This window comes from Pristiophorus japonicus, unplaced genomic scaffold, assembly GCF_044704955.1.
Source record: "Pristiophorus japonicus isolate sPriJap1 unplaced genomic scaffold, sPriJap1.hap1 HAP1_SCAFFOLD_1210, whole genome shotgun sequence".
Classification (NCBI taxonomy): domain Eukaryota; kingdom Metazoa; phylum Chordata; class Chondrichthyes; family Pristiophoridae; genus Pristiophorus; species Pristiophorus japonicus.
Genome location: NW_027250874.1, coordinates 1 through 25053, shown reverse-complemented (window position 1 = coordinate 25053; position 25053 = coordinate 1). Strand labels below are relative to the sequence as shown.

The window sequence follows — 25053 nt, the reverse complement described above, 5'->3', positions numbered from 1 at the left end:
AGAGCTGGGGTCCCAGCACTGAGCCCTGCGGCACTCCACTAGTCACTGCCTGCCATTCTGAAAAGGACCCATTTATCCTGACTCTCTGCCTCCTATCTGCCAATCAATTCTCTATCCACGTCAGTACATTACCCCCAATACCATGTGCTTTGATTTTGCGCACCAATCTCTTGTGTGTGACCTTGTCAAAAGTCCTTTGAAAGTCCAAATACACCACATCCACTGGTTCTCCCTTGTCCACTCTACCAGTTACATCCTCAAAAAACTCAAGAAGATTCGCCAAGCATGATTTCCCTTTCATAAATCCATGCTGACTTGGACTGATCCTGTCACTGCTTTCCAAATGCGCTGCTATTTCATCCTTAATGATTGATTCCAACATTTTCCCCACTACAGATGTCAGGCTAACCGGTCTATAATTACCCGTTTTCTCTCTCCCTCCTTTTTAAAAAGTGGTGTTACATTAGCTACCCTCCAGTCCATAGGAACTGATCCAGAGTTGATAGACTGTTGGAAAATGATCACCAAAGCATCCACTATTTCTAGGGCCACTTCCTTAAGTACTCTGGGATGCAGACTCTCAGGCCCCGGGGATTTATTGGCCTTCAATCCCATCAATTTCCCTAACACAATTTCTCGCCTAATAAGGATATCCTTCAGTTCCTCCTTCTCACTAGACCCTCGGTCCACTAGTACATCTGGAAGGTTATTTGTGTCTTCCTTCGTGAAGACAGAACCGAAGTATTTGTTCAATTGGTCTGCCATTTCTTTATTCCCCATTATAAATTCACTTGAATCCGACTGCAAGGGACCTACATTAGTCTTCACTAATCTTTTTCTCTTCACATATCTATAGAAGCTTTTGCAGTCAGTTTTTATGTTCCCGGCAAGCTTACTCTCATACTCTATTTCCCCCCCTCCTAATTAAACCCTTTGTTCTCCTCTGCTGAATTCTAAATTTCTCCCAGTCCTCAGGTTTGCTGCTTTTTCTGGCCAATTTATATGCCTCTTCCTTGGATTTAACACTATCCCTAATTTCTCTTGTTAGCCACGGTTGAGCCACCTTCCCCGTTTTATTTTTACTCCAGACAGGGATGTAGAATTGTTGAAGTTGATCCATGTGATCTTTAAATGTCTGCCATTGCCTATCCACCATCAACCCTTTCAGTATCATTTGCCAGTCTATTCTAGCCAGTTCACATCTCATACCGTCGAAGTTATCTTTCTTTAAGTCCGAAGAAAACAACCCCAGCCTATCCAATCTTTCCTCATAGCTAAAATTCTCCAGTCCAGGCAACATCCTTGTAAATCTCCTCTGTACCCTCTCTGGTGCAATCACATCTTTCCTGTAATGTGGTGAGCAGAACTGCACGCTGTAGTCTAGCTGTGGCCGAACTAGTGTTTTATACAGTTCAAGCATGACCTCCCTGCTCTTATATTTTATGCCTCAGCTAACAAAGGCAAGTATGTTTCTATCAAGGGGTATGGGGAAAAAGTGGGAATATTGTGTGAGATAGAGGATCAGTCATGATCATATTAAATGGCGAAGGGCCGAATGGCCTACTACTGCTCCTATTTTCTATGTTTCTATTCCGTATGCCTTCTTAATCACCTTATCTCCCTGTCCTGCTACCTTCAGGCATGCATTCCAAGGTCCCTCCATTCCTCTACACTTCTCAGTATCCTATCATTTATTGTGCATTCCCTTGTCTTGTTAGCCCTCCCCAAATGCATTACCTCACACTTTTCCAGATTAAATTCCATTTGCCACTGTTCTGCCCATCTGATCAGTTCATTGATATCTTCCTGCAGTCTATAGCTTTCTTCTTCATTATCAACTACACGGCCAATTTTAGTGTCATCTGCAAACTTCTTAATCATACCCCTACATTCAAGTCTAAATCATTGATATATACCACAAAAAGTGAGGGACGCAGTACTGAGCTCTGTGGAACCCCACTGGAAACATCCTTCCAGTCACAAAAACACCCATCAACCATTACCCTTCGCTTCCTGCCTCTGAGCCAATTTTGGATCCAACTTGTCACTTTGCCCTGGATCCCATGGGTTTTTACTTTCGTGAGCAGTCTGCCATGTGGGACCTTATCAAAAGCTTTGCTAAAGTCCATATACACTACATCATACGCACTGCTCTCATCGACCCTCTTTGTTACCTCCTCAAAAAATTCAGTCAAGTTAGTCAGACACAATCTTCCCTTAACAAATCCATGCTGACTGTCCTTGATTAATCCGTGTCTTTCTAAATGAAGATTTACCCTGTCCCTCAGGATTTTTGCAATAATTTCCCCACCACCGAGGTTAGGCTTACTGGCCTGTAATTACTCGATCTATCCCTTTCTCCCTTTTTAAACAAAGGTACAACATTAGCAGCCCTCCTGTCCTCTGACACCACACCTGTAGCCAGAGAGGATTGGAAAATGATGGTCAGAGCCTCTGCTATTTTCTCTCTTGCTTCTCTTAACACCCTGGGATACATTTCATCCGGGCCTGGGGATTTATCCACTTTCAAAATGCTAAACCCCTTAATATTTCCTCTCTCACTTTGCAATCGGGAGGAGGAGTGCGAAATATTAGATGAAATAAACAATGTCTCGTGAAAACAGACGCAAAGCATTCATTAAGAACCATACCCACATCTTCTGCCTCCACACACAGATTATCTTTCATGGTGTCTTATAGGCCCTACCCTTTCTTTAGTTATCCTCTTGCTCTTAATGTATTTATAAAATATCTTTGGGTTTTCCTTGCCAATATTTTTTCATGCTCTCTCTTTGCTTTCCTAATTTCCTTTTTAATTTCACTCCTGCACTTTCCAGTTTCTGCAGTATTGAGCCCTCAGTATCTGTCTTAAACCTCCCTTTTCTTTATCATCCCCTGTATGCCCCTTGACATTCAGGGGGCTCTACATTTGTTAATCCCATCATTTTTCTTTAAGGGAACGTACTTGCTCTGAGCCCTCACTAATTCCTCCTTGAAATGCCTCCCACTGCTCTGACACTGATTTACCTTCAGGTAGCTGTTTCCAGTCCATCTCAGCTTTGTATAATTGGCTTTTCCCCAATTGAGAACTTTTATTTCTGGTCTATCCTTGTCCTTTTCCATAATTACCCTAAATCTAACTGAATTATGATCACTAGCACCTAAATGCTCTCCCACTTTTGCCCCTTGCCAAATTTTTATCTCATAATATTCCTGTGAAGCGCTTTGGGACATTTCATTACGTTAAAGGCGTTATATAAATACAAGTTGTTGTTGTTGCCCAGCTTCATTCCCTAAAACTAAGTCCAGAACTGCCGCCCCCCCCCCCCCGCCCCCATCCCATTCTTGCTTGCTACATACTGGCTAAAAAAAGTTCTCCTGCTCCCTCTATACCTTTCATGCTAATTCTACCCAGTCAATGTTCGGGTAGGTGAAATCCCCGACTATAACTGCCCTTCCCAGAAATGTGTTAGTCAGAATAGGAATCGCAGGATAGCTCAGATGAATATGTGGCTTGAGGAGTGGTGCAGAAGGGAGGGATTCAAGTTCCTGGGACATTGGAACCGGTTCTGGGGGAGGTGGGACCAGTATAAACCGGACGGTCTGCACCTGGGCAGGACCGGAACTAATGTCCTAGGGGGAGTGTTTGCTAGCGCTGTTGGGGAGGAGTTAAACTAATATGGCAGGGGGATGGGAACCTATGCAGGGAGATAGAGCAAAACAAAATGGAGGCAGAAGCAAAAGATAGAAAGGAGAATAATAAAAGTGGAAGGCAGAGAAACCCAAGGCAAAAAACAAAAAGGGCCACATTACACCAAAATTCTAAAGTGGCAAAGTGTGTTAGAAAGACAAGCCTGAAGGCTCTGTGCCTCAATGCGAGGAGTATTCGGAATAAGATGGTTGAATTAACTGCGCAGATAGCAGTTAACGGGTATGATGTCATTGGCATCATGGGGACATGGCTCCAGGGTGACCAAGGCTCGGAACTCAACATCCAGGGGTATTCAACATTTAGGAAGGATAGACAGAAAAGAAAAGGAGGCGGGGTGGCATTGCTGGTTAAAGAGGAAATTAATGCAATAGTAAGGAGGGACATTAGCCTGGATGATGTGGAATCGGTATGGGTGGAGCTGCGGAATACCAAAGGGCAGAAATCACAAGTGGGAGTTGTGTACAGACCACCAAACAATAGTAGTGAGGTTGGGGACAGCATCAAACAAGAAATAAGGGATGTGTGCAATAAAGGTACAGCAGTTATCATGGGCGACTTTAATCTACATATTGATTGGGCTAACCAAGCTGGTAGCAATGCAGTGGAAGAAGAGCTGGAGTGTATTAGGGATGGTTTTCTAGACCAATATGTCAAGGAACCAACTAGAGAGCTGGCCATCCTAGACTGGGTGATGTGTAATGAAAAGGGACTAATTAGCAATCTTCTTGTGCGAGGCCCCTTGGGGAAGAGTGACCATAATATGGTAGAATTCTTTATTAAGATGGAGAGTGACACAGTTAATTCGGAAACTAGGGTCCTGAACTTAAGGAAAGGTAGCTTCGACGGTATGAGGGGTGGGTGAACTGGCTAGAATAGACTGGCAAATGATACTTAAAGGGTTGACGGTGGATAAGCAATGGCAAACATTTAAAGATCACATGGATGAACTTCAGCAATTGTACATCCCTGTCTGGAGTAAAAATAAAACGGGGAAAGTGGCTCAACCGTGGCTAACAAGGGAAATTAAGGATAGTGTTAAAGCCAAGGAAGACGCATATAATTTGGCCAGAAAAAGCAACAAACCTGAGGACTGGGAGAAATTTAGAATTCAACAGAGGAAGACTAAGGGTTTAATTAAGAGAGGGAAAATAGAGTACGAGAGGAAGCTTGCAGGGAGCATAAAAACTGCAAAAGCGTCGATAAATGTGAAGAGAAAAAGATTAGTGAAGACAAACGTTGTCTTGCAGTTGGATTCAGATGAATTTATAATGGGGAATAAATACTTTGGTTCTGTCTTCACAAAGGAAGACACAAATAACCTTCCGATTGTACGAGGGGGCAGTAGGTCTAACTAAAGGAGGAACTAAAGGATATCCTTATTAGGTGGGAAATTGTGTTAGGGAAATTGATGAGATTGAAGACCAATAAATCCCCGGGGCCTGATAGTCTGCATCCCAGAATACTTAAGGAAGTGGCCCTAGAAATAGTGGATGCATTGGTGATCATTTTCCAACAGTCTATCGACTCTGGATCAGTTCCTATGGATTGGAGGGTAGCTAATGTAACATCACTTTTTGAAAAAGGAGGCAGCGAGAAAATGGGTAATTATAGACCGGTTAGTCTGACATCAGTGGTGGGGAAAATGTTGGAATCAATTATTAAAGATGAAATAACAGCTCATTTGGAAAGCAGTGACAGGATCGGTCCAAGTCAGCATGGATTTATGAAAGGGAAATCATGCTTGACGAATCTTCTGGAATTTTTTGAGGATGTAACTAGCAGAGTGGACAAGGGAGAACCAATGGATGTGGTGTATTTGGACTTTCAAAAGGCTTTTGACAAGGTCTCACACAAGAGATTGGTGTGAAAAATCAAAGCACATGGTATTGGGGATAATGTACTGACGTGGATAGAGAACTGGTTGGCAGACAGGAAGCAGAGAGTCGGGATAAACGGGTCCTTTTCAGAATGGCAGGCAGTGACTAGTGGAGTGCCGCAGGGCTCAGTGCTGGGACCCCAGCTCTTTACAATATATATTAATAATTTAGATGAAGGAATTGAGTGTAATATCTCCAAGTTTGCAGATGACACTAAACTGGGTGGCGGTGTGAGCTGTGAGGAGGATGCTAAGAGGCTGCAGGGTGACTTGGGCAGGTTAGGTGAGTGGGCAAATGCATGGCAGATGCAGTATAATGTGGATAAATATGAGGTTATCCACTTTGGTGGCAAAAACACAAAGGCAGAATATTATCTGAATGGCAGCAGATTAGGAAAAGGGGAGGTGCAACGAGACCTGGGTGTCATGGTACATCAGTCATTGAAAGTTGGCATGCAGGTACAGCAAGCGATGAAGAAGGCAAATGGTATGTTGGCTTTCATAACTAGGGGATTTGAGTATAGGAGCAGGGAGGTCTTACTGCAGTTGTACAGGGCCTTGGTGAGGCCTCACCTGGAATATTGTGTTCAGTTTTGGTCTCCTAATCTGAGGAAGGACGTTCTTGCTATTGAGGGAGTGCAGCGAAGGTTCACCAGACTGATTCCAGGGATGGCTGGACTATCACATGAGGAGAGACTGGATCAACTGGGCCTTTATACACTGGAGTTTAGAAGGATGAGAGGAGATCTCATAGAAACATATAAGATTCTGATGGGACTGGACAGGTTAGATGCGGGAAGAATGTTCCCGATGTTGGGGAAGTCCAGAACCAGGGGACATAGTCTTTGGATAAGGGGTAAGCCATTTAGGACCGAGATGAGGAGAAACTTCTTCACTCAGAGAGTTGTTAACCTGTGGAATTCCCTACCGCAGAGAGTTGTTGATGCCAGTTCATTGGATATATTCAAGAGGGAGTTAGATATGGCCCTTACGGCTAAAGAGATCAAGGGGTATGGAGAGAAAGCAGGAAAGGGGTATTGAGGGAATGATCAGCCATGATCTTATTGAATGGTGGTGCAGGCTCGAAGGGCCGAATGGCCTACTCCTGCACCTATTTTCTATGTTTCTGTGTGCCTACATATATACTCTTCTATCTCCCTCTGACTGGGGGTCGATCATACACTCCCAGCAGTGTGATTGCCCATTTTTAGTTCTTCAGTTCAACCCATATGGCCTCGTTTGATCCTTCTAACACATCATCCCTCCTCACAGCTGTAATTGTTCCTCACATCATATCTTATCCAATATCTCACATCAGCATTGCATCAGGAATAGTCTATAATATTTCACAATTGTCTTTTGGATGAGACATTAAACCGAGGCCCCGTCTGCTCTCTCAGGTGGACGTAAAAGATCCCATGGCAATATATTGAAGAGCAGGGGAATTATCCCAATTGTCCTGGCCAATATTTATCCCTCAATCAACATCACTGAAACAGATTATCTGGTCATTATCACATTGCTGTTTGTGGGAGCTTGCTGTGCACATATGGGCTGCCGCGTTTCCCACATTACAACAGTGACTACAATTCAAAAAAGTACTTCATTGGCTGTAAAGTGCTTTTAGCTGTCCGGTGGTCGTGAAAGGCGCTATATAAATGCAAGTCTATCCCATCAGGCCCGACTATAATATCTCACATTACTATCCCACCAGGTAGTCATCTTTCATCCAACCTTTTTCAAGTATATCCACGATGAATGGACCGAACACCATGGGAGATATCCTTCAACTGGGATGTTGGCACTGATCTTTGGGCTTCACATGTGTGATCAGGTAAGAGCAGAGATTCCTTCAGCAGCCCACGCACAGCACAGGAGCGATAGCATGGTGGTTGTGTTACTGGACTAGTAATCCTGGAGAACATCCTCCGAGGGGTCCTGAGGGCTACCCCTCCCAGTGTCAGGCTAGATTACAGGCTACCCCTCCCAGTGTCAGGCTAGATTACAGGCTACCCCTCCCAGTGTCAGGCTAGATTACAGGCTACCAATCCCAGTGTCAGGCTAGATTACAGGCTACCCCTCCCAGTGTCAGGCTAGATTACAGGCTACCCCTTCCAGTGTCAGGCTAGATTACAGGCTACCCCTCCCAGTGTCAGGCTAGATTACAGGCTACCCCTCCCAGTGTCAGGCTAGATTACAGGCTACCCCTCCCAGTGTCAGGCTAGATTACAGGCTACCCCTCCCAATGTCAGGCTAGATTACAGGCTACCCCTCGCAGTGTCAGGCTAGATTACAGGCTACCCCTCGCAGTGTCAGGCTAGATTACAGGCTACCCCTCCCAGTGTCAGGCTAGATTACAGGCTACCAATCCCAGTGTCAGGCTAGATTACAGGCTACCCCTCCCAGTGTCAGGCTAGATTACAGGCTACCCCTCCCAGTGTCAGGCTAGATTACAGGCTACCAATCCCAGTGTCAGGCTAGATTACAGGCTACCCCTCCCAGTGTCAGGCTAGATTACAGGCTACCCCTTCCAGTGTCAGGCTAGATTACAGGCTACCCCTCCCAGTGTCAGGCTAGATTACAGGCTACCCCTCCCAGTGTCAGGCTAGATTACAGGCTACCCCTCCCAGTGTCAGGCTAGATTACAGGCTACCCCTCCCAGTGTCAGGCTAGATTACAGGCTACCCCTCCCAGTGTCAGGCTAGATTACAGGCTACCCCTCCCAGTGTCAGGCTAGATTACAGGCTACCCCTCCCAGTGTCAGGCTAGATTACAGGCTACCCCTCCCAGTGTCAGGCTAGATTACAGGTTACCCCTCCCAGTGTCAGGCTAGATTACAGGCTACCCCTCCCAGTGTCAGGCTAGATTACAGGCTACCCCTCCCAGTGTCAGGCTAGATTACAGACTACCCCTCCCAGTGTCAGGCTAGATTACATGCTACCCCTCCCAGTGTCAGGCTAGATTACAGGCTACCCCTCCCAGTGTCAGGCTAGATTACAGGCTACCCCTCCCAGTGTCAGGCTAGATTACAGGCTCGGGACTGGAGTCGACCCTGGACAAATGATTCAGAGACATGAGTTCAAATCCCACCATGGCAGCTGGGGAATTTAAATTCAGTTAATCAAATAAACCTGGAATAAAAAGCCAGTGTCAGTAATGGTGACCATGGAACTACCGGATTGGCGGAAAAACCCATCCGGCTCACTAATGTCCTTTACGGAAGGAAATCTGCCGTCCTTACCCGGTCTGGCCTATATGTGACTCCAGACCCACGGCATCTGGTTGACTCTATACTGCGCTCTGAAATGGCCCAGCTCAGTTGTAACGAACTGCTACAAGAAACAATAAGAATAAAACTGTAGGGACCACCCAGCATATATTTCCTGACTGGAAATATATCGGCCGTTCCTTCATCATCACAGGGAGGGAGTTCCAGGATTTTGACCCCAACAGCACTGTGGGAGCACCTTCACCACACGGACTGCAGCGGTTCAAGGCGGCTCACCACCACCTTTTCAAGGGGCAATTAGGGATGGGCAATAAATGCCGGCCTTGCCAGCAATGCCCACAACCCTGGAATGAATTAAAAAACCTCAGCTGCTGAAGATCTGGGATTGGGGCTCTTTACTCTGGGCCTGATAGAGGTCTTTAACATTCTGAAGGGGTTTGACATGGTAGACGTTGTAATGTATGCACCTGTGAGTATGCTCACAAAATAGTTGTCGAGCTGTTGGATTGTGAGTGGATTAGTCAGTCATGTGATGTTCTCAAGACTCAATAAAACCCCAGCCAGTTGGGTCGAGGTCATCCACGATGAGGTATGCAGTTGCGAGCCTAGTGAATGAAACAGTAACATGCAGTGTGATTGTTAAACCTTTTGCTATGTGTTGCTATGAAATCTTAAGCAAAGAACCCATGAAGCAAATACATTACAGACATAAAGAAGATGTTGCCATTAGTTGGGGGAGTTCAAAACTAGGGGTCATAAAACAGGGAATTCAAGAGAAACTTGTTGAGAATGTAGAACTTACTACCATAAAGAGCATGGAGGCAAAGAGCCTCGATGCATTTAAGGGAAAGCCAGATAAACACACGAGAAAGGAATAACGATGGGGCGGGAGTAGACTGGTGTGGAGCATAAACCCCGGCACGGGCCGGTTAGCCTGTTACTGTGCTGTAAACACTGATAAGCTGCAGTATAAATGCAGACCTTTCTTTGCATTGTCCATTTTGCGAACTCAGTAACAGGTTGGTACAAGTGTCTCTGGATCAGATCGCGGGCTGGGCAGGTCCTGGTCCTGGCCCCAGTGCAGTAAATGGCATTGTGCAGAGATCTGCCCCCGGCTTATTGCCCCAGATACATGTCCTTGCTCCCTCGGGATACACGGCCCAGGACTCCCCGTATATCCCGGGGCTTTTGTGAGGGTGTTGTCCCCCTTGCCTCCCTCCCTCTGTGGAGAGGTGCACAGAGCAGGAAGGTGGCATGTTCCCACTGACGATACTGATGTCATTAACCCCCTTGCTCTAACCCACAGCTGTCGGTGTTTGGCTACGGTGGGGACACGAAGGGGAACTGGCACCACTATTGGGAGAATAACCGGCTAGCCGGAGCTTTCCGTCTCACAGGAGTGCACAACGCCAGCTTCGAGAGTCACATCATCAGCCACTTAGCAAACATTGGGAAAATCAATCTGTACAGGGGCAGGAGATCTCCCTGAACTCAGCAATGGCCATTTCAATCCTTTCGTCCCATCAGCAATTCACATTATTCACCGTTTCATTACTGGGATTGGACCAATCAGAACAGTGGGACGGAGAACTGAAGACTGATGGAGCCAATTACTTTCTCCCACTGTGGGCCGGGCAAGCCTCCAGTGGAATATTTTACGATGAGCTGATGGTTTTTGAGAATCATAGTGACAGGAGTTTCTATTTAGTCTCACCTCTCAAAAAGTTTTATACAATAAATGAGTCGCTAAAATCCACCGCACACAACCCCCTCGATACACTCCTCCTCACCACCCCCCCTCCCCACACACACCTCAATACACGACCCCTCCTCCCCCCGGGATACACGACCCCCCTCCCCCCCGGGATACACGTGCCCTCCGGGATACACGACCCCCCCTCCCCCCCGGGATACACGTGCCCTCCCCCTCAGGATACACGTGCCCTCCCCCCCAGGATACACGACCCCCCTCCCCCCCGGGATACACGTGCCCTCCGGGATACACGACCCCCCCTTCCCCCCGGGATACACGTGCCCTCCCCCTCAGGATACACGTGCCCTGCCCCCCAGGATACACGAACCCCCCCTCCCCCCCGGGATACACGTGCCCTCCGGGATACACGAAGCCCCTCCCCCTCAGGATACACGTGCCCTCCCCCTCAGGATACACGTGCCCTCCCCCCCAGGATACACGACCCCCCCTCCGCCCCCAGGATACACGTGCCTTCCCCCAGCCTCAATATACGACCCCCCCTCCCCTCCCCCCCCCCCGGGAGACACAGCCCCCCAGGATACACGACCCCCTCTCCCCCCGGAATACATGCCCCCCCCCCCCGGGATAGTCACCCCAGGAACACAGACAATGGGCAGAATGGCCTCCTGTCTTGTAAACTTGTGGATCTGGGCATTAACTGACTTAAAATAAGCCTTTGATAAAACAAGAATTTGATAAGAATGTGTCACTTGTGGAATATCAACTCACCCCACTGAGTTCAAAATATACATGATATAAACATCAGATACACATGATGTTAAATTCTGAATGAGCAGGTGTCTGGGGAGACTTTGTTGGGCTGGGAGACTAAAATGCATGTTGGTTCTCAAGGAAAGACACAAACAAGTCAGGACAACTTTCCCCCTTATTCCTTTAATTTAAGGCTGCAGCAGTCACTACAAAGAAAACAAAAATATTACTAGAATCCTTATATTATACAATGAAGGAAAAATAGAGAGAGCTCAACTCTCAAACTAGCCAACAATCAAATAGAACGGCAGCAACAGGTCTTAAAGAGACAGCATCCATTTTGGTCATCATGCTGAGAAATGTATTACAAACTCTCAGAAAACAAATCATTGCAGATCAAGAAACCATTGAGCCATTTTCAGCCGATTGGGATCAGAATGAGATCCCGATTCTTTGCCTGGAGGAGTGCAGGCGGTCACAGTGGGAAGTGTGATTGGAATAAAGCCCCCAGTCTCCCTGGGAGATCCCCAAACAGGCCAATTACTCTACTGCGGAAGGGCTCAACGGAGAAGCAAGCTGGAATGGGCAGCTGTGAACACTCGCTACAGACACAACTGGCAGGGCAATGATTTCACATCGCTTTACACCAAGCAATATCGGCCTGCTCTCCTGTGAGGAGCCATCACTACCTCCACTCCTGGGTACAACTAACTCTCGCACCTTCGGGAGTTGCCTTTAGTCCAAACCCGTTGGCATATTTCAATGGAATCCTTTCATTGTGTGTTTTAAAGGAGCCTCCGGTGCAGATTAAATTCTCCCAGGACCAGAGACACTTGGTCACATAACCAGGTGAGCCACATCACCGCAAGTATCACAGCCTTTTAAGAGGGTGAGTATCAAAACAAATGATTTCTCGCAAAAAGTTGAGAGGGAATTCAGACCGTTTGGGGAAACCCCCCAGAGAAGTTCACTCGCCAGAGTAGCTCGCTGAAGCCTAGTGCCTGATCACCGGCCATTGAGCTGCCAGACTCTGGAATCCGGGATTGTCCCATCTTCGGGCGGGGGGGAGGGAATGAAGGTCCGGTTGGAGAACCAGCCGAGTGGGTGGCTCTTGAACAGCTCTAGGCTTTGGATGGTCCTGGGGGGTGGGCTAGGCACAGGGAACGAGCTGGAATGAAGTTATCTACTTCTCAACCTGCCCCAAGGGCACGGCCCAAAGGGAACAGGGCCCCAACGGGAGACGATAAAAGAACTGAAGCGACTCGGAGGGAGAGATTGTATCGGCCTCACACCCAAGGCTGACTATCAAAGTTCCACCTTCGGACACTTGCAGGGAGGGTCCCGGCCTATGGGGGGGACTGAGGCTCGAGATACCCTTTACAATCCCAACAGCAAACTGGCTATCTACTCAGGCAGATTTATAATTCACAATTAACTGCCTGGCCACAAAGATCTAACGGTTTCATATTGTATTAGTGTAATATTAATATAAATCCTGAGAATTTGATTTAAAAAAATCAAACTATGAACTTTTAAAGCTTTATCCGGTGCAGGTGGATCAAGGGCTGCTCTGCTCACAGACCCTACTCCAGAATTTTGGTTCAATTTGTATAAAAAGGAATACTGTCTCTTTAAATCATTTAACTTTTAGTAAACATTTAATATTCAGTATTCAACAATCTGGAAGAAAAATGCTTTATGAAAATCTGTCAAATAAAAATGCTGAGTATTTTCGCTCCCCACACAGCGAGGTGGAACAGTCTGCGAATTGTCACTCGAGCACTCACACAGTCGCCCAAAGTCTGGCATTTTAGAAAAGGCTCCGACAATTCCTCTATCCCCAATTAAATCAGTTTCTGTTCTAAAGTGCAATGATTATGCAAAAATACTCCTGTGTATCTTTTTGTGCTTATCGAGGTCAGAGCGCCAGTGGTGGGAATGAAACACTGTCACTTTTGGCTGGTTGTGTCAGTATCAAACACCCCCTGATTGAGTATAAAGTAGTTAGACAGAGAGTCGAGCTCCCGCCACAACACCTCAGAATAGCAGAGGCTTTCCCACTGCCCCTTGTATTCTCTCCAAAGTCACTTCTCTATTGCTCCCTCTCACAGACTATAAACAGGTGGCAGTGAGGCCCAGTGCTGAAGGTCACCCTGCCCAATTCACCTCACACAGTCCTTCCAACCAGCCGACAGGTTCACTCCGCCAGTCTGGGCTGGATTGGAATCAGGGTTCAGGGTTCAAACCACGGCACCCATTTCCAGCTTGTGCTTTTATTCCAATCACTACTTTCGTTCTACACCTGATAAATATTTCAATTTTGCTTTTGAGAACTGTACACTACTGAGTTAAGCTGAGCCGCAAATCACAGAGCACGGACATCTATACCTTTACTGAACCCCTCCCAAGGCCATCGCCACTTGCTCACCAATCCGCCTTCTGGGAGTTACTGCTGAATGTTAACAAGCAGAGTGCAATTAACATTTCTTAAAGGGACATTCGCTCCATGAGAGAGTTTGACACTTTAATTACACTGGCATCATACACAAAGGATTCGATAACACACTTTGATTTATTAATGTGTTTAGTTGACTCCCTCCCCCCACTGCTCAGACTCACAACCTTCCAAAATAATATTTGTCTTGAAATGGTTTTCCGACCCTTCCGTTCACTTTCTCCTTCCCTCCCTCCTTTGACTTCCTCTGCCTCAACACCTCCCTCACTATCTCCCTTCCTGCTACAATCTGCAGGCTCTCAAATCCCAAGCAGTGTCTGCTAATATAACTTGAGTCATTCATCCTTTCACTAGTCCTGCTCGATGAGGCTTGGCCTCACTCTTGGCTTTCCCTGAAACACTTTTGCCAAACATTTTCCTGAAGTTGGTAATGCTTCAGCCAGTGCTGATCGAGGTTGGACTGAGGGTGAGGTTGGACTGAGGGTGAGGTTGGACTGAGGGCGAGGTTGGAGACCAATCGAGATTGGACTGAGGGTGAGGTTGAAGAGATTTCGATTCACCACAAAGTTACTGACAACACAATTTACAACCAGCACAATACAAGCTGCAGAAGCTGTCATAGTTTGAGATTGCGGGAGATTTTAGTATCAGTGAACGGGTCAACAGGAACTAAATTCTGGCCTTAATGTGGGAGAAAAGCTGAGTTTCAACTTTGATCAGAAATGGAGAAATCCGTCTGGAGATAGAGTTGGACATCATCGAAGATTGCAGGAGTGAGTGGGGAGGACACATCATTGCTAGCCTGGGGTGGATGGTGGAGCCTGAGGATGGATGAATATTCCGCAATCTTGCTCGATAATCTTTGGGGAATCAGGAGAAGTTCATGAAGAACCTTCCCTCAGGCCCTGAGCTGGACACTGGGGAAGTGGAGAGCAGATGCTGGCTGAGAGCTCTGTGCTCACTATGTGGCAGGGGTTTGAATGTTTTTATTATTGTGAAGGGCAAATATTGCTCCAATTAAATCAGCCCACGGGGGGGATTGGTCATCTCTGGGCCTTTGCTCGGTCCCAGACCAGCTGGGGCAACGTTGCACCTTTCTGATTGGAAGGTTTAAAACGCTGTACACAAATGCACTCTTTAAAAAAAAAAAGCTTGGTGTTTCTCTGGAGTTTCACCGGTTGAGGTGTTTCAGGTGTTTAAAATCATAGAGATTCGATGGTGTCGATCGAGAGAAACTATTCCCTCTGGAGGGGGAGCCCAGAACAAGGGGCAGAACCTTAACATTCGAGCCCGGCCGTTCAGGGTGATGTCAGGAAGCACTTCTTCACACAAAGGGTGCTGGGAATCTGGAACTCTCTCCCCCAAAATTTTTGGATTCTGGGGTTCAATTGAAATTTTCAAAACTGAGATGAGCATGACTGAGACGGGTAACTAGAGCTGGAACGGCCTGGTCTTTTGTGATCACATTTACTAACGTTTGCTCCCCATCGAAGATTCATTTATCAAATGGCAGCATGCAGTGTGCGATTGAAAAGCAAACACATGTGGGCCAATCAATTTTCACCATAAATAAGCCCCTCTCTCCCCAATATAAAAATGTAAAAAAAAATGCAAGTATTGGTGTATTTAGTTTGGTGACTCGGTTGGAGCAGTGAGGGCAGGGGGCGAGGTTTATGTCGTTCCCAGTGTTGGACCCAGGTTTGGGGAGGTCAGTCTGGAGTGGATCTTCCTACCTTTACTCTGCTGTTTGGGCAGGAAGTCGCAGAGACTGACGGTCCCCAGGGCAAAGATATTCGTGTTGAGTATTTGTTCAAACCATTCAAAATGCAAATGGTTTTTTTGAGGGTTGAAATTGGCACATTTACCAGGAAGAGGCACTTTCAGAGACATCAAGGCAGCAGATGTGAGGAAAGAATGTCAGGCCAGACAGGGTGAGCGAGAGCAGGTGACCAGGTGGGCAGGGAATGGCTGGAGGCTGGACAGGGGGGGGGGGAAAGAGGGCATCCTGGTGGAGAGGGGGACAGACTGGGATCCGGGGGGGGGAGGGAGACAGACTGGGATCCGGGGGGGGCAGGGGGAGAGAGGACAGACTGGGATCCGGGGGGACAGGGGGAGAGGGGGCAGACTGGGATCCGGGGGGACAGGGGGAGAGGGGGCAGACTGGGATCAGGGGGGGGCAGGGGGAGAGAGGGCAGACTGGGATCCGGGGGGGGCAAGGGGAGAGAGGGCAGACTGGGATCCAGGGGGGGGCAGGGGGAGAGAGGGCAGACTGGGATCCGGGGGGGGGCAAGGGGAGAGAGGGCAGACTGGGATCCGGGGGGGGAGGACAGACTGGGATCCGGGGGGGCAGGGGGAGAGAGGGCAGACTGGGATCCGGGGGGGGAGGGGGTGGGGGGGGAACAGACTGGGATCCGGGGGGGCAGGGGGAGAGAGGGCAGACTGGGATCCGGGGGGGGGAGGACAGACTGGGATCCGGGGGGGCAGGGGGAGAGAGGGCAGACTGGGATCCGGGGGGGGGCAAGGGGAGAGAGGGCAGACTGGGATCCGGGGGGGGAGGGGGTGGGGGGGGAACAGACTGGGATCCGGGGGGGCAGGGGGAGAGAGGGCAGACTGGGATCCGGGGGGGGCAGGGGGAGAGAGGGCAGACTGGGATCCTGGGGAAGGGAGGGGGGAGGGGACAGACTGGGATCCGGGGGGGGCAGGGGGAGAGAGGGCAGACTGGGATCCGGGGGAGGGAGACAGACTGGGATTGGGGGGGCAGGGAGAGAGAGGGCAGACTGGGATCCGGGGGGGGCCAGGGGGAGAGAGGGCAGACTGGGATCCGGGGGGGGCAGGGGGAGAGAGGGCAGACTGGGATCCTGGGGAAGGGAGGGGGGAGGGGACAGACTGGGATCCGGGGGGGGAGGGGGGACAGACTGGGATCCGGGGGGAGCAGGGGGAGAGAGGGCAGACTGGGATCCGGGGGGGGAGGGGGGACAGACTGGGATCCGGGGGGGGAGGGGGACAGACTGGGATCCGGGGGGAGCAGGGGGAGAGAGGGCAGACTGGGATCCTGGGGGTGGGGGTGGGGGGGGGGACAGACTGGAATCCGGGGGGGCAGGGGGAGAGAGGGCAGATTGGGATCCTGGGGGAGGGGGGCAGACTGGGGCAACACCAAAGCCATGGCATGATCTTAAAGCAAACGCCAATCTATTAGCACAAATATAGTCAAGGCATCAATATAGAATCAACAGTCCCTCCTTTTATAAGAAAACTGATTATGGAAAACATTGGTCCTGAAGCGGCTTCCTGTGGGGAGAGTGATGGTCACAGCACAGAGATGTGCTCACCTCGCCTAAACACGGCTAACTGCGGCTCTCCCAGGTGTGACCATCACACCATGCCTGGAACAGCTCTTCACTGACTCTCCTACCTCCCACAACTCGGGACAACCTCACCCTTCGACAGTCAGCTCTACATACAGGCCGCAGCCCGAAGGTGAGCTATTTTATCAACGCTTTTACCAATCCTTCCACAATTCACACTGTGGGTCTCAGGAGAGACAATGAACTTTGATTGAGTGAATCGGGAAAGATTATTTGACATGCGTCAGGGGGCACCAGATTTATACCATCGCAGTCCACACAGCTTCAGCATCAATTACAGAAATTTGTCAATGTTCAAAACTTACAGGCAAGAGGCAATTGTTGCTAAATCTTTAATTTTAGAATAATTTATTGTTCAACGGACTGCTCACGTTGCCAAGCTAACTAACGAACTCTAATACCCCGATAAAATTTGGATTCTTTGACAATTTTTAAATGCTGCCCACTTAAACCAAGAGATTTATGAAAGGTTGACCTCACACATGCCCATCCTCAGCACTTCAGAAGCCAGAACTACAAAAGCTGTGGGAGAGGCACCAGCAGGAAAGGTAAAATGTAAAAGGGAATTAAAAACTAACATATACAAACTATATTCTTTACCATTTAAAGCCTTTGCTCCAATGATTGGTGGGTAATTAACGGCAATATCTGCATGAACCCATTCCACACACACAAGCTTTTACAATTTTGACACAAATAAATATCTTTCGATGTTGTTAAGATTCACGAGGAAAAAAATAAATCTGTAGTGCCCATCATCCGTGCAGTTTTTTTAAACCTTGCAGGTTTACAAGCGAACACATACAAGTGTTGGGGTTCGTGTGGGAGGGCCAATCGTCTCCCTTTACACCGATTCCCAAGGGAACAGCCCTTTATAAACTCGCAGGAACTTAAAACAAGTACTTTGTAAAAAGCATCACGTTCGAAATCCTGAGCACATCCCCTGAAGTGTCATCGCAAAATTATTTCCATGCCCTTCACCTCAAAACACGCACCGAATGAACAGATCCGACTCCTGGCAGTGACGATTGCTGCGAGGAATAAGTATAATTTTGTTTTATCATTTGGAGGGTCTCCAACCTCCGCCCGAATTTCTCCCCAGTCTCTCCTGACAGCATTGACTTGGGCTGGGGTATCGTTCCATGGAAGCCCTACCCCCACGGTGAGCAGAGACGAGTGGTTTTGGCTGTGCTTCAATGGTTAGTGATATTGCCCAGACCGATATCCACACGCGCATGTTTCCCAGCGGAGCGAGGGGGTCACTGGGCAGCAACCAGGAGCGGGAACCCGACCTGATTTTCCATCTCTAACCTAGGGCGCTGAGGTCAATATTACCCCGCGCCCCCCTCACTGCTGTCAGGCTAAGATCAGCGGACTCCCACCCCGGGTCTATGACTCAATCCCCATCTCCTCCCGGCAGGAGCACACCAGGATGGATTTCGGCTCCATCAGGAGAGCTGGGAGGTGTCAGGCTGCTGCTGATATTTCGCACTGGGAACAGTTCAACCCAAGAACGACCAGCGAAGGAACTGCAACCAGTTTTATAATAAAAGGCAGAAGAAGAAAGAGTGAGAGGACAGAGCGATGGATATTGACGTGTGCAGTCGCCCCTCTGTCAGTAAATTTCAGGATATTTTAAATAATCTTTGGGGCAGAGCGGTCGTTGGTCAAAGTCTTTCTCAGTTTGACCCCCCGGCGAATCATGGACAAAACATCCTCCCCGCCCTCGGTTGGTGAGGGGGTGGCAGTGACATCATCGACCCCGCCAGTCCTGTGGGCAGCCGCGGTGGTGCCCAGGTGTGGAGCCAGTCCATTCCCCGCGGGCACTGACTCTCGGTCATTCTGCAGGTTGGGGGCAGAGCGCTGCAGGCTGCTGACCAGGAGCGGTTTGTCTGGGACCAGCGCGTAGCCGGGGTGGTGGGCCGTGCTCAGGCTCTGTGTCGAACTGCAGATGCCGTGCTTCCTCTGCACCAAGCTGGTCTGGCCACCCTGCAGACTGACACACTCCTCGCTGCCAGTCCGCGACACCACCAATCCCATCGGTTTGCTGGACACGGGGGGCCCAGGGGCTGGCACCACCGGAGTCCGGATGGGGATGGGCACGCCGCTGATGGTGCCACGCCGGAACGTGGGCTTGCTGGAAGGTTTCCGGCGTATGGTTGCCACGTGAGATACCATCATGGGCTCAGGGTCAACCAACAGGCTGACGGTGGAAGCTGGTCGTTTCACCTGGAACATCTTCCTGTAGTTCTGGCTGATGTCGCTGTTCCTGGGAATGGTGGACGATTTATCAAAGTCGATCTGATCACTCAGCTGCTGCTCTCCGTGCAGGGAGATGTAATCGTAATCCGCCACTAACACAGGGAACAGGAGTTAATATGGAAACACACGCAGCCACATACTGAAATAAATCCCGAACACGATCAGGGCAGTCAGTAACAAACGGAGAGCAGCGGAAAGAAGGGCAGGTGTGGCAGCTCAACATTCCTGGTTACAGGGTTTTCAGACAGGAGAGAGGGGGGTAAAAAAGGAGGGGGGGGTGTCACAGTATTGATTAAAAAAACAATTACAGCAGTGATGAGGGATATGTTAAAGGGGACATCAAACCAGGCTATATGGGTCTTACTGAAGAGCAAAAAATGGGCGATCACACTGCTGGGAGGGTACTATAGACCCCTAAACAGTCAGAGGGAGATAGAAGAGCAAATATGCAGGCAAATTTCTGAGAAATGCAAAAACTACAGGGCAGTAATAGTAGGGGATTTCAACTACCTGAATATTAACTGGGACAAAATTAGTGTGAAAGGTATAGAGGGTGCAGAATTCCTAAAATGCATGCAGGAGAACTTTTTTAGCTAATGCATAGCAAGCCCAATGAGAGAGGGCGCGGTTCTGGACTTAGTTTTAGGAATGAAGCTTGGGCAGGTGGAAGGGTTATCAGTTGGAGAGCATTTAGGTGCTAGTGATCATAATTCAGTTAGATTTAGGGTAGTTATGGAAAAGGACAAGGGTAGACCAGGAGTAAATGTTCTCAATTGGGGAAAAGCCAATTTTACTAAGCTGAGATGGGATTTAGCCAAAGTGGACTTGAAACTTGAAGGTAAATCAATGTCATAGCAGTGGGAGGCCTTCAAGGAGATAGTGAGGGTTCAGAGCAAGTACGTTCCCTTAAAGAAAAATGGTGGGACTAACAAATCTAGAACCCCCTGGATGTCTACGGTCTTACAATGTAGGATAAAGTAAAAAAGGGAAGCTTATGACAGATACTGAGGGCTCAATACTGCAGAAACCTTACAGGTATATAGAAAGTGCTGGGGTGAAATTAAAAAGATTAGGAAAGCAGAGAGAGCATGAAAACATTTTGGCAAGTAAAATTAAGGAAAACTCAAAGATGTTTATAAATACATTAAGAGCAGGAGGATAACTAGAGAAAGGGTAGGGCCTATTAGTGACCATGAGGGTAATGTGTGTGTGGAGGCGGAAGATGTGGGTATTGTTCTTAATGAATACTTTGCGTCTGTTTTCACAAAAGAGGCGGCAATGCGGATATTGCAATCGGAGAGGAAATGTGAACTATTAGATTAAATAAACAGTGAGAGAGGAAGTATTAAGGGGTTTAGCATCTTTGAAAGTGGATAAATCCCAAGGCCCGAATCAAATGAATCCCAGGCTGTTAAGAGAAGCAAGAAAGGAAATAGCAGAGGCTCTGACCATCATTTTCCAATCCTCTCTGGCTACAGGCGTGGTACCGGAGGACTGGAGGACTGCTAACGTTGTACCTTTGTTTAAAAAGGGAGAAAGGGATAGACCGAGTAATTACAGGCCAGTCAGCCTAACCTCGGTGGTGGAAAAATTATTGGAGAAAATTCTGAGGGACAGGATAAATCTTCATTTAGAAAGACACAGATTAATCAAGGACAGTCAGCACGGATTTGTTAAGAGAAGATCATGTCTGATTAATTGATTGAATTTTTCGAGGCGGTAACCAGAAGGGTTGATGAGGGCAGTGTGTATGATGTAGTGTAAATGGATTTTAGCAAAGCTTTTGATACGGTCCCACATGGCAGACTGGTCACAAAAGTAAAAGCCCCTGGGATCCAGGGCAAAGTGACAAGTTGGATCCAAAATTGTCTGAGGCAGGAAGCAAAGGGTAATGGTTGCTGGGCGTTTTTGTGACTGGAAGGGGTTCCGCAGGGCTCAGTACTGGGACCCTTGCTTTTTGATTTAGACTTGAATGTAGTGGGGATGATTAAGAAGTTTGCAGATGATGCAAAAATTGGCTGTGTGGTTGATAATGAAGAAGAAAGCTGTAGACTGCAGGAAGATATCGATGAACTGGTCAGGTGGACAGAACAGTGGCAAATGGAATTTAATCCAGAGAGGTGTGAGGTAATGCATTTGGGGAGGACTAACAAGAAAGGGAATACACATTAAATGGTAGGACACTGAGAAGTGTAGAGGAACAGAGGGACCTGGGAGTGCAGGTCCACAGATCCCTGAAAATAGCAGGACAGGTAGATAAGTTGGTTAAGAAGTCATACGGAATACTTGCCTTTATTGGCCGAGGCATGGAATACAAGAGCAGGGAGGTTATGCTTGAACTGTATAAAACACTGGTTAGGCCGCAGCTGGAGTACTGCGTGCAGTTCTGGTCACCACATTACAGGAAAGATGTGATTGCACTGGAGAGGGTGCAGAGGAGATTTACGAGTATGTTGCCTGGACTGGAGAAATTTAGCTATGAGGAAAGATTGGATAGGCTGGGGTTGTTTTCTTTGGAACAGACGAGGCTGAGGGGAGACCTTATTAAGATGTATAAAATTATGAGGGGTCTGGATAGAGTGGATAGGAAGGACATGTTTCCTTTAGCAGAGGGGTCAATAACAAAGGGGCAGAGATTTAAAGTAATTGGTAGGCGGTTTAGAGGGGATTTGAGGGGAAATTCTTTCACCCAGAGGGTGGTAGGGGTCTGGAACTCACGGCCGGAAAGGGTGGTAGAGGCAGAAACCCTCACCACATTTAAAAAGTACTTGGATGTGCACCTGAAGTGCTGTAACCTACAGAGCTACGGACCCAGAGCTGGAAAGTGGGATTAGGCTGGGTAGCTCATGGTCGGCTGGCACGGACACGATGGGCCGAATGGCCTCCTTCCATGCTGCAAATTTCTATGATTCTACGAATTTCATTCAAATGCAGTTTACCAAACCGTGATACGAGCTCAACCCTGTGAAACACAGAGTTTTCAAACTGCGGCTCGTGCATGCTGACAATCTGTGGGGGAGTTCAAGAACACAGCTCAGACACAGTGTCTGCACAGGTCTGCACTCGACAATCTTCCTGCATTAATCGACTTACTGACACATTATGTTTCTGTAGTGTGTTAGCAGCAACAGCATCACTCTGTGCGATTGGGAAAGGGTCTCTGGGAGTGTGTTAGTATTCATGGGGAATTCCAAACGTTTTCATAGCTGCTGTGTCACAGTATCAGTACTGAGGGAGAGCCGCACTGTCGGAGGGGCAGTACTGAGGGAGTGCTGCACTGTCGGAGGGGCAGTACTGAGGGAGCGCTGCACTGTCGGAGGGGCAGTACTGAGGGAGAGCCGCACTGTCGGAGGGGCAGTACTGAGGGAGTGCTGCACTGTCGGAGGGGCAGTACTGAGGGAGCCCCGCACTGTCGGAGGGTCAGTACTGAGGGAGAGCCGCACTGTCGGAGGGGCAGTACTGAGGGAGTGCTGCACTGTCGGAGGGGCAGTACTGAGGGAGCCCTGCACTGTCGGAGGGGCAGTACTGAGGGAGCCCCGCACTGTCGGAGGGTCAGTACTGAGGGAGTGCCGCACTGTCGGAGGGGCAGTACTGAGGGACAGGCACGATGACGTGTGGGAGCACTTCTGAATTGCTCTACACCCGACAATTGCTTCACATCAACATTCCCAGAGATCATGGACTCTCAGGGATTTGCACTTTTCTGTTGTTCCTAATTTAACCCCTTAAACATTCCGCCTGCCCCACTGTGCTGTCTCATTCACTTTTCAAGAATTAATCAGTGTCTTTTTAAAAAAAATGATTGACAAATAATTTTTATAAACTCACCAATCAGGGACTGCTCCCTCTTCACTGCTGTAAAAAACAACCAGAAATTCATATCCACATCAGCGAAACATCACAAATACCTCCCCAGTACTTCCCAACACATCACAACTCCTCCAGCTAAAAGGTGTTGTTATGGGAACCCTGATACACTATACCCATGGGGAGTGCGGGGCAGTGGGATTAGTTTGGGATTGATACAGGGCTATGGGGAGAGAGCGGGGCAGTGGGATTAGTTTGGGATTGATAGAGGGCTATGGGGAGAGAGCGGGGCAGTGGGATTAGTTTGGGATTGATAGAGGGCTATGGGGAGAGTGCGGGGCAGTGGGATTAGTTTGGGATTGATACAGGGCTATGGGGAGAGAGCGGGGCAGTGGGATTAGTTTGGGATTGATAGAGGGCTATGGGGAGAGTGTGGGGCAGTGGGATTAGTTTGGGATTGATACAGGGCTATGGGGAGAGAGCGGGGCAGTGGGATTAGTTTGGGATTGATAGAGGGCTATGGGGAGAGAGCGGGCAGTGGGAGCTGTGGAAGCCAGGACATTGAATAAATTTAAGACAGAAATAGTTTCTTAAACGATAAGGGGATAAGGGGTTATGGGGAGTGGGCGGGGAAGTGGAGTTGCGTCCATGATCAGATCAGCCATGATCGTATTGAATGGCGGAGCAGGCTCGAGGGGCCAGGTAGCCTACTCCTGTTTCTTAGGTTCTTAATAGTTTGGGATTAATACAGGGCCATGGGGAGAGAGTGCGGTGGTGGGATTAGTTTGGGATTGATACAGGGCCATGGGGAGAGAGCGCGGTGGTGGGATTAGTTTGGGATTGCTCAAGTAAAGAGCTAGCACTGAGATGAAGGGCCCAATCTTTCTGCAACTTTTCTATATTATTTACATCTGCCGTCTCACCCACAAAGGGTTGTTTTTTGTCATTTCAAATCTGACGCAATCCCCCTGATCGTTCATGGGATGCCAGCCAGCCATTCTTCCTTCCTGAAATATATCTGTGCTGTTTCCAGCTCCTGTTCAATTATTTCCCGTCAGCGTTTGATGGCTCGAATTGCCAAACCGGCCCGATGCCACTTACCCTGAGAGGGGAGGGTATCCTCGGAGCAGGACGGAGTGGTGGTCTGAGTGCTGTATCCACTGGAACAATGCAGAGAGTCGTGACTGCTCCTCTGGGTGTCCAGGTTTCCCTGACTCAGGGCTAAGGCAAGATGCTCCCGAGCGCTCATCTCTCCAACCTGTGGCTGCAGAACACACAGCAATCAGCGGGCGCGGGATTAACCCTATGGGCACCGACCGCCCAACCGGCTGGGAGCAGTGAGAACTGGCACCAACCAAAATACCCCGAGGCTAAACCATCGGTCGCCTCGGCGCACCGGGAAAGGCAATTCCCCCTCCCCCCCCCGACATCATCGCCCTACTCCCCCCCCCCCCCGACATCATCGCCCTACTCCCCCCCCCCCCCGACATCATCGCCCTCCTCCCCCCCCCCCCGACATCATCGCCCTCCTCCCCCCCCCCCCCGACATCATCGCCCTACTCCCCCCCCCCCCCGACATCATCGCCCTACTCCCCCCCCCCCCCGACATCATCGCCCTCCTCCCCCCCCCCCCGACATCATCGCCCTCCTCCCCCCCCCCCCGACATCATCGCCCTCCTCCCCCCCCCCCCGACATCATCGCCCTCCTCCCCCCCCCCGACATCATCGCCCTCCTCCCCCCACCCCGACATCATCGCCCTCCTCCCCCCCCCCCCCGACATCATCGCCCTCCCCCCCCCCCGACATCATCGCCCCCCTCCCCCCCCCCCCCCGACATCATCGCCCTCCTCCCCTCCCCCCCAGCAGGAGCGGGGCATGGCAAC

The 25053-nt window shown here is 49.1% G+C and overlaps 2 protein-coding genes across 3 annotated transcripts in view; one reads left to right on the top strand and one right to left on the bottom strand.

The window, feature by feature from the left end:
• Positions 1 to 10775, top strand: part of LOC139242085 (CMP-N-acetylneuraminate-beta-galactosamide-alpha-2,3-sialyltransferase 2-like) — a 70539-nt gene extending 59764 nt beyond the window's left edge. For both annotated transcript variants that reach the window (XM_070870230.1, XM_070870231.1), the window contains 2 exons: positions 7303 to 7422; positions 10124 to 10775. In XM_070870230.1, the coding sequence (XP_070726331.1) occupies positions 7303 to 7422; positions 10124 to 10306 (303 nt within the window). In that variant the 3' untranslated portion in view covers positions 10307 to 10775. The remainder of the gene's footprint in view (positions 1 to 7302; positions 7423 to 10123) is intronic.
• Positions 10776 to 16650: 5875 nt separating this feature from the next.
• Positions 16651 to 24434, bottom strand: LOC139242086 (protein MTSS 1-like; the record flags this gene model as incomplete). Its single annotated transcript, XM_070870232.1, has 3 exons — positions 16651 to 19455; positions 23192 to 23218; positions 24272 to 24434. Coding segments are annotated over 3 exons (909 nt in total), but the record flags the coding sequence as incomplete, so codon positions are not given.
• Positions 24435 to 25053: the final 619 nt, after the last annotated feature.